This window comes from Haliaeetus albicilla, chromosome 1 (assembly GCF_947461875.1).
Source record: "Haliaeetus albicilla chromosome 1, bHalAlb1.1, whole genome shotgun sequence".
Lineage (NCBI taxonomy): Eukaryota > Metazoa > Chordata > Aves > Accipitriformes > Accipitridae > Haliaeetus > Haliaeetus albicilla.
Genome location: NC_091483.1, coordinates 50090558 through 50107396, shown reverse-complemented (window position 1 = coordinate 50107396; position 16839 = coordinate 50090558). Strand labels below are relative to the sequence as shown.

The 16839-nt window shown below is 36.0% G+C and overlaps 1 protein-coding gene across 8 annotated transcripts in view; it reads left to right on the top strand.

Annotated features, from left to right (window-relative positions):
• The window catches only part of FAT1 (FAT atypical cadherin 1), a 113379-nt gene that overhangs the window by 80369 nt on the left and 16171 nt on the right, over positions 1 to 16839 (top strand). For all 8 annotated transcript variants that reach the window (XM_069788845.1, XM_069788811.1, XM_069788819.1 and 5 more), the window contains 9 exons: positions 1245 to 5312; positions 5956 to 6152; positions 7565 to 7718; positions 9192 to 9425; positions 10702 to 11091; positions 12454 to 12668; positions 13083 to 13220; positions 13521 to 13664; positions 15847 to 16044. In XM_069788845.1, the coding sequence (XP_069644946.1) occupies positions 1245 to 5312; positions 5956 to 6152; positions 7565 to 7718; positions 9192 to 9425; positions 10702 to 11091; positions 12454 to 12668; positions 13083 to 13220; positions 13521 to 13664; positions 15847 to 16044 (5738 nt within the window). The remainder of the gene's footprint in view (positions 1 to 1244; positions 5313 to 5955; positions 6153 to 7564; positions 7719 to 9191; positions 9426 to 10701; positions 11092 to 12453; positions 12669 to 13082; positions 13221 to 13520; positions 13665 to 15846; positions 16045 to 16839) is intronic.

The following is a 16839-nucleotide window of genomic DNA, read 5'->3' as shown; positions in this document are numbered from 1 at the left end:
AGGACGCTAATGTCCGTGAAACTTTTCTCTTGCCTTTTCTGTTTCAGTAGTGCTTGATTTACGAATACCAAAGCATGGCAAGAAAAAAAATGTGTGTGCATGCTGTCTAGAATGAAGTTACACCCTGTTCTCTTCCTTTCTTCTAGCTTTTTGTAGGAGTAAATGTAAGACTTCCTTAGGTCTGTTTTACAGGATTGTGATCTATTGGGAGGTTAAAGCATTATAATTGATGTTCTAAGCATATGGAAGGAACATTCCTTAAATGTTTGTAATGGCTGCTTAGATTTGTAATGGGATATTCTAAGAATGCCACTGTGTTTAGAGCCTCCACTAAAAAAAACCCAAACAAAAAAAAAACCTTTTGCCTACGTGTGTGCATAACTCAGAAGTTCTTAATGAATTTTTTCCATGCTGAGAACATTGCTTTAGTAATGTAATTTTTTTAAGGAAGTAAAATGTTAAATCTTACCATATTTAGTACATGAGCTGAATACTGTATGTAATGTAGTTCATCTATATATTTGAAAATATAAAGATGACAAGGGTTTATCAAATGGCAGCTGATAATCCTCAGCAGGTAGTATTTTTTTCCTAATACTATCACAGGGAATAACTTGCATATGTATTAACAGGAAGTTAGGACAGAGGTCACTATTGGTCCAATTCAGAAAGATTAATTTTGACGCAGTGATTTAAACAGTACTCGCATAAGTAATGAAGATTAACAAGTGTGAATTCATTAAAACAGTTCTTTTTTTTTCAAAGCAGTGTCCTTACTTTAGATCATAAAATGTAACTTGTATTCTACTAATGTTAACTTCTGAATATAATTTTCTTTCAGCTTCAGTACATACTTAAATTGGCTTAAACATGAACTCAATGACAAAGATAATTTGAAGAAAATACATAATTTATAATGTTGAAACTTACAAAATAATTGTTATCTTTTTAAGGGTTTTTTTAATGGAAAATGAAACGAATTTTTTGCATTTGTTTTCAAGGCTTGGATGGCTTTGGTAACTATGTTTTATGCAATGTTTCCACAAGTAAACTTAGAATTAGTACTAACTCTTATTACAGAAAACTTTCCAGAGGGGCTAATCGTTGTTAAACAAAACTAAGAAACTTTAATATTCTCTGTGTTCTCGCTACGTGATCTCTTTTAGTATATAGCTAAATAAGCAGTCATTCTTTAAGTTCTTTATACCTCTTTCTTAATTGCTTACTTTTCTTTTTCTTCACAGGGAATATTGGAAATTCCTTCTTTATAGATCCCATTTTGGGTATGATTAAAATTGCAAAGGAATTAGATCGTAGTAACCAGGAAGAATACAACCTGATGGTAAAGGCTACAGACAAAGGGGATCCTCCAATGAGTGAAGTCACCTCTGTTCATATAGTTGTTACAGTTTCTGATAACGCCTCACCAAAATTCACAGCCAGAGAATATTCTACAGAAATCAGTGAAAGTGCCAGCATTGGCAGTTTTGTTGGAATGGTTACAGCATACAGTCAGTCTTCTGTAGTTTATGAAATAAAAGATGGTAATATAGGTGATGCCTTTGCTATCAACCCGAACTCAGGTGTCATTGTTTCTCAGAAGTTACTTGATTTTGAAACTTTGCCTATTTACACTCTAACTGTGCAAGGAACAAACATGGCTGGCTTGTCCACTAATGCAACAGTTTTGGTACATCTTCGGGATGAGAATGACAATACACCAATTTTTATGCAGGCTGAATATACAGGACTCATCAGTGAATCAGCTTCAATTAACAGTGTGGTTCTGACTGACAAGAATATCCCATTAGTAATTCGAGCTACAGATGCTGATAAAGAATCTAATGCTTTGCTTGTTTATCAAATTGTTGAACCATCTGTCCGCAAGTATTTTGCCATTGATTCTAGCACTGGTGCCATTCGGACAGTAATGAGTCTGGACTATGAAGAGACAAACATTTTCCACTTTTCAGTGCAAGTACATGATATGGGGATACCACGTTTATATGCAGAATATGCAGCTAATGTTACTATTTATGTAATTGACATCAATGATTGCCCTCCTGTGTTTTCAAGAGAGTTGTACGAGACATCCATTTTGGTTCCAACCTATAAAGGCGTGAAAGTCATCAGTGTAAATGCCACTGATGCTGATTCAGGCATTTTTTCACAATTAATTTATTCCATTATTGAAGGCAACATTGGAGAAAAGTTTTCAATAAACCATAAGACTGGAGATATAACAGTACAAAATACAACTCAGTTAAGAAGCAGATACGAATTAACAGTGAGAGCATCTGATGGCAGATTTGCAAGCACTGCATCTGTAAAAATTAATGTGAAAGAAAGCAAAGCAAGCCAGCTGAAGTTCACACAGAGTTCTTACTCTGCAACAGTGCAGGAGAATTCCACAGAGGCAAAAACAATAGCTGTTATTACTGCTATAGGGAATCAAATAAATGAGCCTTTGTTTTACCATATTCTAAATCCAGACAGCAGATTTAAAATAAGCCCAACTTCAGGAGTCCTTTCAACAACAGGAATACCATTTGATCGTGAACAGCAAGAATCTTTTGATGTGGTCATAGAAGTGACTGAGGAATATAAACCATCAGTTGTTGCACACGTTGTAGTTAAAGTCACAGTGGAAGATGTAAATGATAATGCTCCATTTTTTGTCAATCTTCCATATTATGCTGTTGTTAAAGTAGACTCTGAAGTAGGCCATGTTATTCGACATGTCACTGCAGTAGATAAAGATGCAGGCAGAAATGGAGAGGTGCATTACTATCTCAAAGAACATCATGAACACTTCCAAATTGATACCACTGGTGAAATCTCACTGAAGAAGAAGTTTGAACCAGACACACTAAATAAAGAGTATCTGGTCACAGTAGTGGCAAAAGATGGAGGAGACCCTGCTTTTTCTGCTGAAGTTGTAGTCCCAATTACAGTTATGAGTAAAGCTATGCCAGTTTTCGAAAAGCCCTTCTACAGTGCAGAGATACCAGAAAACATTCAGCTCCATAGTCCTGTGGTACATGTACAAGCAAACAGCCCAGAAGGACTTAAGGTGTTTTACAGCATCACAGATGGAGATCCTTTCAATCAGTTCACTATCAACTTCAACACTGGAGTTATAAATGTTGTTGCCCCTCTTGACTTTGAGTCTCATCCAGCCTACAAACTGAGTATTCGAGCAACAGACTCCTTAACTGGGGCACATGCTGATGTGTTTGTAGACATAATAGTGGAAGACATCAATGATAATCCTCCTGTGTTTACAGAGCAGTCTTACACTGCAACCCTTTCTGAGGCATCTGTTGTTGGAACATCTGTTGTACAAGTGAGCGCTACAGACGCCGATTCTGGAACAAACAGGGGAATTTCCTATCACTTGGTTGAGGATAATAGTGACAGTCATAACTACTTCCACATAGATAGCAACACTGGACTCATTCTTACAGCAAGAACTTTGGACTATGAACAAATGAGACAACACAAGTTACTAATAAGGGCCATAGACGGTGGCATGCTGCCGTTGAGCAGTGATACTATTGTAACTGTTGATGTAACCGATCTCAATGATAACCCGCCCCTTTTTAACCAATTGCTTTATGAAGCTAAAATTAGTGAACTGGCTCCCCGGGGACATTTTGTGACATGTGTGCAAGCCTCAGATGCAGATAGTTCGGATGTTGACAAGCTGGAGTACTCCATTCTGACAGGCAATGACCAAAAGAATTTTGTAATTAATAGTAAAACTGGCATTATCACCATCTCAAACCTACGCAGACAGACACTAAAGTCACATTATAATCTTAACGTGTCTGTTTCTGATGGGGTCTTCAGAAGCTCAGCCCAAGTCCACATAGCTGTAACCAGTGCCAATATGCACAGTCCTCTTTTCAGTCAGAATGAATATGAGGTTGAACTTGCTGAAAATGCTCCCTTACATACTTTGGTGACTGAAGTTAAAGCAACAGATGAAGATTCTGGTACATATGGCCACATCACTTACCACATTGTGAATGACTTTGCCAAAGACAGATTTTATACAAATGAGAGAGGGCAGATATTTACCTCCGAAAAGCTTGACCGTGAAACACAAGCAGAAAAAGTAATTGCCATTAGTTTAATGGCCAAAGATTCAGGAGGAAAAGTTGCTTTCTGTACTGTTAATGTAATACTTACAGATGACAATGATAACGCTCCTCAATTCCGAGCAACAGAGTATGAAGTAAACATTGGATCTGATGTTCCACGGGGTACTTCTGTCGTTAAAGTGTGGGCATCTGATGCTGATGAGGGTACAAATGCAGACATCACATATGCTATTGAAGCAGAGTCTGAAAATGTTAAAGAGAATTTAGAAATTGATTCATTGTCTGGTGTAATTACTACAAAAGAAAGCTTAATCGGTTTAGAAAATGAATTTCTGACCTTCTTTGTCAGAGCAGTTGATGGTGGATCCCCCCAAAAAGAGTCAGTTGTTCCTGTCTACGCTAGAATACTCCCACCAGAAGTGCCTCTTCCAAAATTTTCAGAGCCGTTTTATTCTTATACAGTTTCTGAGGACATTCCAATTGGGACTGAGATAGACGTTATTAAAGCAGAGCATAATCAGACTTTAGTATATAGTCTGATTAAAGGGCACACTCCTGAAAGCAACAGAGATGACTTTTTTGTGATTGACCGACAGACTGGAGAGTTGAAACTTGAGAAGAATCTTGATCATGAAACAACTAAATGGTACCAGTTCTCAGTTCGAGCACAGTATGCAAATGAAGATTATAATGTCGTTTCCTCAGTAGAGGTAAGCATTCAGGTAAAAGATGCAAATGATAACAAACCAGTTTTGGAGTCCAATCCATATGAAGCATTCATCGTAGAAAACATGCCAGCTGGAACAAGAGTTATCCAGGTTAAAGGAACTGACTTAGATTCAGGACTCAATGGGCAGGTTACTTACAGCCTGGATCCTTCTCAAGAACTAGACATTGTAGAGTCTTTTGCCATAAACATGGAAACCGGTTGGATTACCACTCTCAAAGAACTTGATCATGAGAAACGAGACAAATACAAAATCACAGTGGTTGCGTCTGATCGGGGTGAAAAAATTCAGCTGTCTTCTATGGCTGTGGTTGAAGTTACTGTTACAGATGTGAATGACAATCCTCCACGCTTTACTGCAGAGATATATAAAGGAACAGTCAGTGAGGATGACCCTCCTGGTGGGGTAATTGCCATCTTGAGTACAACTGATGCTGATACAGAAGAAGCCAATAGACAAGTCTTTTATTACATTACAGGTAAATATTTTTGAGTAATGTCAGACTAATCATTTGAGTGGTCCTGCAGTGATGTGAGATATAACTTAATCTTTCAAATTATTGAAAAATATTTGAAACCATATCGCTGCAAAGAAAGAATGTGTGTATCTTAATAAGGGTATTAAAAACTTCACGGGGAAAAAAAGTTTTAGAAAACAGGTCTTTGGTTTTCTGTTTCATGTGTGCCTTGCTTACAATGCTTTCTTACATTTGTTGTTTACTTTGATATCAAATTCTATTTTAAAAATGTATTTGCACTTAAATTAGTGATGTAGTTAAAGAACAAAGAAATTTCACAAAATAATAGACTATTAATTTCCAATGGAGTATTATTTTATTAGTTTTGTTATTTAGCATATGTCCTGATATGATGTTATCTATAATGCTACATGAATTTCTGCATTGATTTTTATAGATTCTGTGGGCTGCAGTTAAATTTGTTGTATGAGCATCTACTGATTACTTCTATCTGGAAAATGAAGCTATTTCACTATAAAGCCACAGAGAGTGTCTGTTTATTTGCATTTACATTTTTTTCTCTTTAGCTATAACTTCACGTTGATAAAGTAATAATAGTAATCTCTCTCTTGTCTTTAGTTAAATGTTTCTTTTTGTATTTCAGGAGGTGATCCCTTGGGACAGTTTGCTATTGAAAATATACAGAATGAATGGAAGGTCTATGTCAAGAAGCCTCTGGACAGGGAAGAAAAGGATAATTACCTTCTAAATATTACAGCTACTGATGGGACCTTTGCAACTAAAGCTGTGGTGGAGGTTAAAGTCCTTGATGCTAATGATAATAGCCCTGTCTGTGAAAAGGTAGGCACAACCTTGTCTCTTCTGTGTCCAGCTGCTTCCATACATAAAATCTAAATTTTCTCTGAAATTGCTTCTCAGGAGACTGACAAATAGGCATTCCTTTTATGTTGGTAACAGAAATTTGGACTGTTAAGATAGAATGCGGTCAAAGAAAAGTTATTTCATGGACAGGTTTCTTAAATAAAAATCCAAAGACAATTCATTGATGTAATTTTAACATTCGATGGGTATTTGAAGAGTATAAGGAGAATTGCAGTACATTTCTCCTGTGTTAATGCATACTTTTCCAAAAGGAATTGTTTTAAGCTGCAGCCATGATAGCTTATGTGCTCTATTTTCTGAAGGAAGCAAAGTCTCAAAGGCGGCTGTATACCATCACTTAGTTGATGTATTTGTGCATTTCCTGTGATAAGAGTTGAAAAGACTGGAATATTATCCTGCAGTTGCACTCAGCAGCACCAAAAATCTGTAATCCATAAACGTTTTCTAGTTACAAAGCTATCTACCTTACCAGATCTGATAGTCTGCAAAAATGGGCATGAAAAATAAAGAATGGAAAAAAAACAGAAAGGTGGACCCTGCAAGATGTATAATTGCCTTACAAGAAAGCCCTCGGTTTTCATAGTCAGCTTTTTTTTTTTTTTTTTTAACTTTTGCACATTTGGACTTTTCATAGCCATCTTGTTGAACACAGATTTGATGTTACCAGGTGGAAGTCTTTTCTTTTTCTGGGAAGGATCAAGTATACAGTGAGCACTTGATTCTTATTCTTAGTCAATGTTTATGTTGGTTACTTCCATATAAATGACTGCAGTTATATACAGACTGGTTACTCGGTGTTTTTAGCTTTTTACCTTTGTTAATATTGGTGTTATAAGGCTCAGTCCTTCAAATTTAATGCACATCCCTGACATGGATGAGCTGAAAGAGTGCTTAGTGCCTTTAAATTCTAGGTGGGTTTTTTCTTAGTTTTTATTTAAACTGGAACCTTTTATTTCATGACATTACAAAAAAGGCAGGTATCACTTTCTTCTAGATTGAGTCAGACCTAGAAAAGATGATTTGCCAAAAGAGGAAATAATGAAATTATGAAAAACATATAACTCCTATTTTGGAAATGTATTTAATTATCAGTTAATTAGTTAGAAGTGTTTAGAGTTCTTAGCTATGCAGTGATACTCAAGAGTCTTTATGGTTGCTGTATTAATTACCTTTCTGAATAATCTAATAAATTAATTAGAAAATCGTAAGTTCTTTTCATTATCAGGTATTTCATCCTCTGGTTCATTTCATATGTTACCAAGCATTCAAACAGGATATTATCTCCTCTGTCATTCCTTCTTTCCCTCCCCTTTCCAAGCTCTACTTATTTCATATGTTTAATCTTTCAGTGTAACTTTAAAATCTTGCAGGCTTTATACACTGATTCTGTTCCTGAGGATGCCCTTCCTGGCAAACTGATAATGCAGGTATCTGCTACAGATGCAGATATTCGTTCCAATGCAGAAATTACTTATACACTGCATGGCACAGGAGCAGAAAAATTCAGACTCACTCCAGACACAGGTAATAATACTTCATACACTATACAAAATCCCAATCATCACCTTATTTTATAAAATGTTTTACTGTTACATTAAGACATACATAAATGTCAATACTTTAAGCTGGAACTGTCAGTTCCATTAAGGGTTAGTTTATTACATAACTGTTTAAAATGTGAGTTTCTACTACACAAATACTAATAATATATTGAATAGAAGTCAGGGAAAAGGCAAGTATTTTAATATATTAGGAACAAAAGAGTAAATAGAGTAATTGCCCCCGAAGGCAGAAACTTTCACACTGAAGTGACTGGAATAAAAGTATGCTATAAATTTTGTACTTTTTATATTGATTGTAGTAGTAGCAATAATGGTTTATAACTGAAAATATCTTCATTCAGATTCTCTTTGCCATCATTTGGTTTGGCATATTAAATGGGATGAGGTTAGATGGAACAACAAATTTTCTTTCCGTAGTAAATGCCAAAAGTGCCTCCAGTTTTATAGGAAGCATTATATAAATGAGATTAACTTGTAATTTGCCTGACTTTAGTTTTCATGTCATTATGTCTTCTGGATTGTAATATAGGTCAAAGCTAATGCCAAAATCCTGTGCTCTTCAGGCTGCGGTAGACAAGCAGTAGGAAGGGAGTAGTAAACAATGTAGAAAAATTTAAATAAGATAAATACAAAGATGTAGTGGAAATATGGAGAAGGAGATTAGAATACTTCAGGGGCAAAATAAATGAGAAGATCTTACTTCATGGGGTTGGGTTTTTTTACTTTGAATGTCACCTGTGTGCTGTGCTAGCATGTCGTTACATAAAGTCAGAATTGGTGGGGCTAGAATACTCATGAACAATATTTCAGAATACTTTTTTGAATTTGTTAAAAGGAGACAATGGCTACACATTGTGCCTGTCATGTTTTCTGTCACACTGGAAAGAAAGTATGTTAGACTTCTAGAGGTTTGTCTGTAGCAGCAAGTTATATTTGATAGTGTGAATAGCTCTGTTTATTCACAGAATGTTAGAGGAGGAGAGTCAGCTCAATAGCCGTGGAAGGAACAAAACTAAATGGCCCAGGAAAACCATATGTGGATTTTACCTTGCATTTTGTTAAAGACAGAGTTCTAATATTTTAATTTTCTCTACACAAAAATACATGGATTTGTGGATGTATGTATGTTCTCTCTCTTTCTGCACCTTCAGGTAGTTTTACTTAAGCTAATTTCTGTTTCACAGGCATTTGAAAAAAAGGCAGAGTATTTTAGTATTTAATCTTTTAAAGCTGAAAAGGCAGGCCACTGATGTGCTTTGCCCAAAGTGGAGCTCATTACTGCAGTACAGCTGTTGACTTAGCCACTGATGAAATTACCGTCAAAAAGAAAATTGTTGTTTAGTTTTTCTGAGTACAAAGATTTTAGAGGAAGACATGTTAGGGATACTTAAGTCTTGCAACTCGTGTCAACTGATGTATGTTACTCTGTTTATAGGTGAACTGAAAACATTAATGCCACTTGATCGTGAGCAGCAAGCAGTCTATTATCTTCTAGTGAAAGCCACAGATGAAGGAGGAAGATTCTGCCAAGCTAATATTATTCTGACTCTGGAAGATGTGAATGATAATGCCCCAGAGTTTACAGCTGATCCTTACTCCATTACAGTATTTGAAAACACAGAGCCTAGAACCCTTTTGACAAGAGTGCAGGCAACAGATGCAGATGCAGGTATGCATTCTTTGACCAATACTTTTGTCATGTTCTCAAAGTTACAGTAATGTTTATTTAGTCTTACCCTGAGAGCTGTTAAGTCTTTCAGTAGAACTGACAGATGTTCAATACCGCTCAGGATTAGACTCTTGAAAGATATATTTAGGTCTACTAAATCATACAACACCTGACTTCTATGTGCGAGTAGCTTGGAAGACATCCCTTTTGTGTCTCTGCAAAAAAGAAGAGGGGGGAGCAAGACAAAATGTAGGATATTTTTAGTGTGATAAGCTATTAATGTTATGATGCCTTAGGTCCATCCTTTTACTCCTGGTATAAGTAAAAGGGATATCAAACCATGTCTGTTCATGTAAACGTGCATTCATAGATTTTTGAATGTGTGCTTCTTAGGCTAGCCATCCATGATCATACCATAAAGAGAACCCTGGTCATTTGTAGCTTTCCGTATATGCTACCCGTTAAGATTTTTGCTGTCTATCTTCACTGTTTAGTTACAAGCATTTAAGTGAACATGAACTGAAAATTACATTAGAAAGAGTTTGTTCTTAGGCCTTGTTGTAAGGAATATAACAGTATCAAGTCTTTAAAAAAGGTGTATGATTTCCATATATTATCAGTTTATTAATCAAACAATTAATAGTTGCCTCAGTCTTCTGAAACAACCAACCCACTTTGTGCTATGATAAAGCTAAGTTGCTGAATTGGAAGGTAAGAGAGAGATGTTTTCACACTTCACTAGTCTTTGAGGCTCAGGAGGAGCAAAATACTTGGCCCAAAAACCTATGGGGTTTTTTGTTTGTTTTGTACAGAAAGGTTACCAGAAATAATGTTCCTGATAATTTGAGGATATGGTTCTTAAATAACCTTACTGGTATTGAGTCTAGGTATTTGATGCAGCCTAACTCTCCCGTATCCTCCCGTGTTATTTATAAGCCTGCTAAGCAGATGCTATTGTTCTGAAGTTATAATTAGATTTATATTACTAATCGTTTCATATTAGCTAGTACTGTGACTGAAGCAGAACCATGCTTCATGTTTTTTGTGTGGCAGAAAATCGGTGCAATGAAGTGTTGGCTTAATTTTTTAAATCAGATTACATCTTTTTGGAAATCATTCTGCCCTTCACAAGAGCCACTAACTCTTGCTGAAATGTAGTTTAACATGAATGATAATATTTAGAATGCATGTTTTATTTCTATAGCTATCAGATCTGTTATTATGTTGGTGTATTTTAATGGCTGCTTCATACTCTGCAATTGTTTTCAAAATGCAGGGATGAACCGTAAAATCCATTATTCACTGGTGAACTCTGCAGAGGGCCAGTTCTCTATTGATGAATTCTCTGGAATCATTCGTCTGGAGAAGCCTTTGGATCGGGAATTACAAGCTGTGTACACTCTAACTTTGAAGGCTACAGATGAAGGTTTACCTAGAAGACTGTCTTCAACAAGCAGTCTTATAGTTTCTGTTCTGGATATAAATGATAATCCACCTGTATTTGAGCATAGGGAGTATAGTGCAAGTGTATCAGAGGACATTTTGGTTGGAACTGAAGTTCTCCAGATCTATGCTGCAAGCAGGGACATTGAAGCCAATGCTGAAATCACGTACTCAATAGTCAGTGGGAACGAACATGGAAAATTCAGCATTGATTCAACGACAGGTAACAGATTACAACTGTGAATATACTTGAGGCTAATGAAGCACAGTGCCATACTGTGTGCTACAGTAATTGAACCAAATAGGTTATGCATAATCTGTGTGCATCATCCTGGCTGTAAAGCCAGTGCTACTGTCTGTTCACCTCTTTTGCCAGCATGCTTACTAGAGGAGTGCAGTAGAATGTAGAACAGGAGCTTTATTTGTTGCTCTTTATTGTTATTTGGGTTAGATTCTTTAAGCTGGCCAGAGTAAGGGTTTCCTAGCTGGAATATTCCCGCTCTGGGGGCAGAGGGGGTGGAAAGTCAGAGATCTGTAATTATAGAAACACAATAGTCTTTTCAAAAAAGCTATATAATCAGAATGAGTGGCCAGACTTGGTAAAAGAAAGATCAGAAATTAAATTGATTGAGAAAACTAGTCATTGGTCCCCAAAGACAGTAATCCTAGAAGAACCAGTTTGATGTGGCATTAAAGAGAGGTTGGAATATTCTGCTCAATCATTTATCCAGCGTGACAGTGGAGATTTAAGGCTTGCATGTTAGTCAGATTTACTCTCAGGAAGCATTTAGGTTTTCTGGAGAATTTTCCCTATTAATGACAATTCTTTGTTAAAAATCAATGTACACCTCAATGGTAGTTTTGTTTTCTTATAGTTCTTTTTCTAGAGCTAATTTCTGGTAAAGTTTTATTTTTTTTAAATAAGACTTCTACCCAAAAGTTAATAGTAATTATACAAGTGTAATTGAAATTGTAATTCTTCCAGCTGCTTTTTCCAGTGCGCGTGCTGGTACTATGGTATAGATGTACCTTGCCAGTTTAACTTCTTCACGTATTTGAAAGGTGGAAAAAGCTTCCAGGAAAACACTCTTCCACCAGCGGATCAGCATCTATGTTAGGGACTACTCAGTTAAAAACTCACACTTCAACTCAGATATCTATCAATTAAAAGTCATGGTCAGACACTTCTCTTACTATCTCTGCATACTCCATGCCTGACATTAGTGCTGGTTACGAGGAAAGTGAAGTTAAAGGTCATTTCATATTTTTGCTTACTTTTAATGGAAAATTAAGAAAAAGACATTTTCTAAGCACTTTTTTTTAATTTTTCTTCATTTTTTCATTACAAAATGTGAGCCAGGTGATTTTAGAGTGTGAGTCTTTTGTGGTAATGGCAGAAACTTCTCATCTTTTTACTTCTATGTGTAAAGCCTGATCATTTCACTGTGTGGCTCCAGCTTTACAGTGAAAAATCAAGCCCTGAAGAAGCTGAGTATTTGTCAGATCAAAATCAAAAGTTGCAATATATAATACTACAGTAATAGCAGAGTTTGAGTGAGGTTTGTTGTTTTTTTTTCTTCCCTAGGAGCCATTTTTATCATTGAGAGCTTGGATTATGAAAGTTCTCATGAGTACTACTTGACAGTGGAAGCCACAGATGGAGGCACACCTTCATTAAGTGATGTTGTAACAGTGAATATTAATGTAACAGATATCAATGACAATACTCCAGTGTTTAGCCAAGACACTTACACTGCAGTAATCAGTGAAGATGCTATACTTGAACAGTCAGTCATTACAGTACGTATTGCTGGTTTTTTTCCTTTGAAATACTCTGGCACGACAATCATGCTTTCAGTCTTGAAGGAATAAATACTGATTTGAAGATGGACATAAATGAATAGATAAGTTTGCCACTGAGTGAATTGAAAATTTATTTTGAAAAAGTTTCAGAACCAGAGATGTGAGATGCTATGGGAAAGCAGATGATATTTTGTGATACATTTGTGTTCTCCTCATGAGAACATGACTTAATTTTTAGAAGAAATTCAGGAAATTAAGTGATGTTGGTATGTTCTAATCGGATGGCTTTTCTCCTCAGAACTATGAAATGTGGTAGACCAAAACAGCTGTGCTCATCTTCAGGATGAGTTTATCTGAAAGGTGATAGAGTCTATTTCAACCTGTTTTAAATGAGACTGTAATGTCCCTTAGGTTATGGCAGATGATGCCGATGGACCTTCAAACAACCGTGTTCACTACGCAATTATAGATGGCAATCAGGGAAGTCCTTTTACAATTGACCCTACTAGTGGTGAAATAAAAGTGACTAAACTTCTAGACAGAGAAAAGGTAAGGTTTTGACACTTTTTGAGCTGTTGGGATAAATTTAGTCATACATAATTGATGACCACCATTTTTTTCATTATATTTGTAAATTACCATTTAATGTTTCAAAATTAATATAGCTGTTGTAAAGTGAAAGCGTCTATTCATGTCAGTGCTTTTGGGGAGCAGGGAGGAAGAGAAAGGATTAAATATATGAAGGCAAGCTTTACTGGGGGTTTGCACTGAAATATTTCTTCCTTAAAAGCTGAATTTGTTACTCTTTGCTTCTTAGTGGATGTGTGAAATTTTTTTATTATTTCTTAGATTTCAGGATATACCTTGACAGTTCAAGCTTCAGATAATGGAAACCCACCTAGACTTAACACAACCACAGTTAATATTGATGTTTCTGATGTAAATGACAATCCTCCAGTATTCTCAAAAGGAAACTATAGTGTTATCATCCAGGTAAATACAGATAGTGAAGTAGTCAAATCAATAATATTATTGGAGTGGTAATTTGTGACTTGAAAAATTCTGCAAGATACAATAAACCTAATGCTTCAATTCAATTTTTCTGTATTTTTAATTCTTTAAGGTTGTCAGTGAGACTGCTTACCTGAATAAGTGTTAAGGGTTACAAAATTAATATTGTACAGTTTATTTAGAAACTTATGTTGCAAGTTGAGCGTGTTCTTTTTTCATGTACTTCATGTGTGTACATGTATATGTATATTATACATTGCATTTATGTTTATAACATTCTTAGCATCATACAGGTAGGTTAAAATACATAATAATTTTCCTATTTCATTTTAATCTTAGAGTTACTGCTTAGAAAAAGATACTTTAGGTACCTGTTACTGTGAAGCAGGTGTTGTGCACCGTGACACATAGGTCAAGACTTAATTCCTGTTGGCCTCCTCTGGGATCAGAAGCAGTTAAAACAGGAGTAGTATTTCATATTGCTACATTTGACTAATTTTGCACTTTAGGATGGTGGTAGTGGGCCAGATTCTCAAATGGCTGGCATGTACTTGCCCAATTCAGAAAACTCTCTACTAAAGCAAAGATACAGAGGCAGTGTCTGTACTACTTCTCTTCTTGAATCCAACAGAGAATAAATGGAAGGGAACAAAGGAATTGCATTAAGACCTTTATAGTGGTAAAGTAAGTGAGCTCAGTCCCTTGGGTCCTTTTGCTGTTGCTGGTGCCTGGCCTTGTACAATAGATAAGTGGAGATCAAGCAATGTTATCTGGTACACTGTGCCACCCTAACACACCACTTCTGTTTGAGACTGTGTACGTGATTTGTAAAGGTAGCTTTCCAAAAGAAGACAAAATGATTCATCTCTACCCAACATATACAGAGTATGGAAGTAAGATGTCCTGGATCTTATGCCTTTTTTTAAAAACAACAGACTTGCATGTTTGTGTGCTGTCAAAGGTATTTTGCTTTCCCCAGTTACAATCTTCCTTGAAATGAATGTTAATTAATGTATCCCCTAAAACTGTAGACTATATAAGCAATGTCTGTAAAGTTTCCCTTAATTAAAAAGGAAGACCTCGTGTTTTATAGTTCATTCTTATCAGTCTGTCCCAGTATGAGGGTAGCAGAGAAAAAGTTGGAGGAGTTACCCAAGAATGCTGGTGTGCATTTCCTGATGTATTTGAGTTGGACATGTTTGGACACAGTTGGAAATGTGCTTAGCTATTACGAAAATCAAATTACTTTATATGTCCAAATGTAAATATTTGTATTTTAAAATGACGGTCCTTGTCTGTTTTGCTGAAGGGGGAAAAAAAAGCTTCAGCTACAATATCTGATAATTAACTTGACTTACTGTTTCAAGAACAAAGAGTATGCTTGTTATTAGGAGTTTTTGCAGCTGTGAAAGGGATAGCATTTTGTTATTGTAGTACTTCACAATAATGCTTCTACTTTTTTTTGCATTTAAAATATGTACATATATAAAAAAAAATCTGGTCAATACAGTATAGCATAAGTATTCTGGGAGAAGTGTTACAAGTGTTAGATAAGGTTGTGTGTGTGTATAAGATACGTGATAAACCAAAGTGGGTGAAGTGTCTCTGAAACCTCAGGCATCCACATGATGCAAACTTGAAGGGATTTTATGATGAAATTTTACAAACTGGATTTCATATTTTAACCAGACTGCGGCTGTAGCAGCCACAACTGTAGTCAGAACACTAATTAGGGACACAAGGGATCAGATGGAGGAGTGTGTTTTTCTAGTCCTCCCAACAAAGGCATTGGATTATTCTTAACAGGTGTTTTAGCTAAATTTTAAATCTTTGATGACTTGGTAATTAATCTACAGTAATCTTAATTCAGACCAAAACTGGAAAATGTAAAGTGTCAAGGCTGAGCTACTTTTAAAAATATAAGACAAAGTTTAAACATGTACTGCCTTTCTCCTTCTACTGTTCTTGTCATTATTCTCAGAGGGTAGTATCTTTTCTTAAACAATATTGTCATTCTGATTTCTCTTACACTGATTAACTGGTTTGAAAGTAATTTGATTTTTTTTTAATTTATTTATTTGTTTGTTGTTGTGAAAAAGAAATCAAAGTCAGGCTATATCTTCTATTATAATAAAACCAATGTAATTGTATTATGCATTTGTAGGAAAATAAGCCTATTGGATTTAGTGTGCTACAGCTAGTGGTGACAGACAAGGACTCTTCTCACAATGGCCCTCCTTTTCTCTTCACCATCCTGAGTGGAAATGAAGAGAACACTTTTCAGATTAACCAGCAGGGAGTCCTGACAACAACTGCTGCACTGAATCGCAAAGTGAGGGATCACTATTTACTTCATGTTAAGGTAGGATGCGCTACCTTTAGCTGGTTTGCATTATTAGTATAAGTATTTAGTTAACTTTCCCCACTCATGGCCAGTCCACCTGCCTACCCCTTGTCTTTCTGTTACAAGATCCTGACATGCCAAGTAGTCATTTGAGGCACGTCCCTTGAGGTGACATCTTCAGAGACAAAGTCTGTTGGTTTAAATGGAAATCTACACAGGTGTAACAGTAAGATTAATTAAACTCACAGTAAGGGTAAGGTGTAAGTGAAATGTTAACTGGGTTGAGTGGTCTTGATAAGCCCTTTGCCTTTCATGTGGGATGCTGGAAAAGCCATCAGGGGACAGGTCCCTTGAGCCACCTGCTATTGGCTGCAGACTTCCTCTTGCCACTATTGCTTTGACCCTTGAAGCTGTGAGCTGAACTGCACTGATACGATGGAAACAGGGATATTGAAAGTTGCACATCATGGCAGTACTGAAGTATTTTTCTATAGTGCCACATTCTTTTTGCAGTGGCAATTGAAAACATCTTTTTTTAAGTTTGGAAAACCAAGTCAGTGGATCTTTGTCCATAGCATTGAAACTTGGAGATCTCAGAATCTTGCAGTGGAAAACACGGCATAAAATTCAAAAATGACCGTGAAATGCTAGAATATATGCCTACATTTGCCATTGTTGTGCAAAAGACCAGACAATGTCCAAAAATCCAGGTTACATTAACATAGCTAAGTTCTCTAAAATACTTTTTTGTAACTTTTTGTAAGAAAACTCCAAACCGATTTTTTTTTTTTTATCTTATCCAGTCCTTTTAAA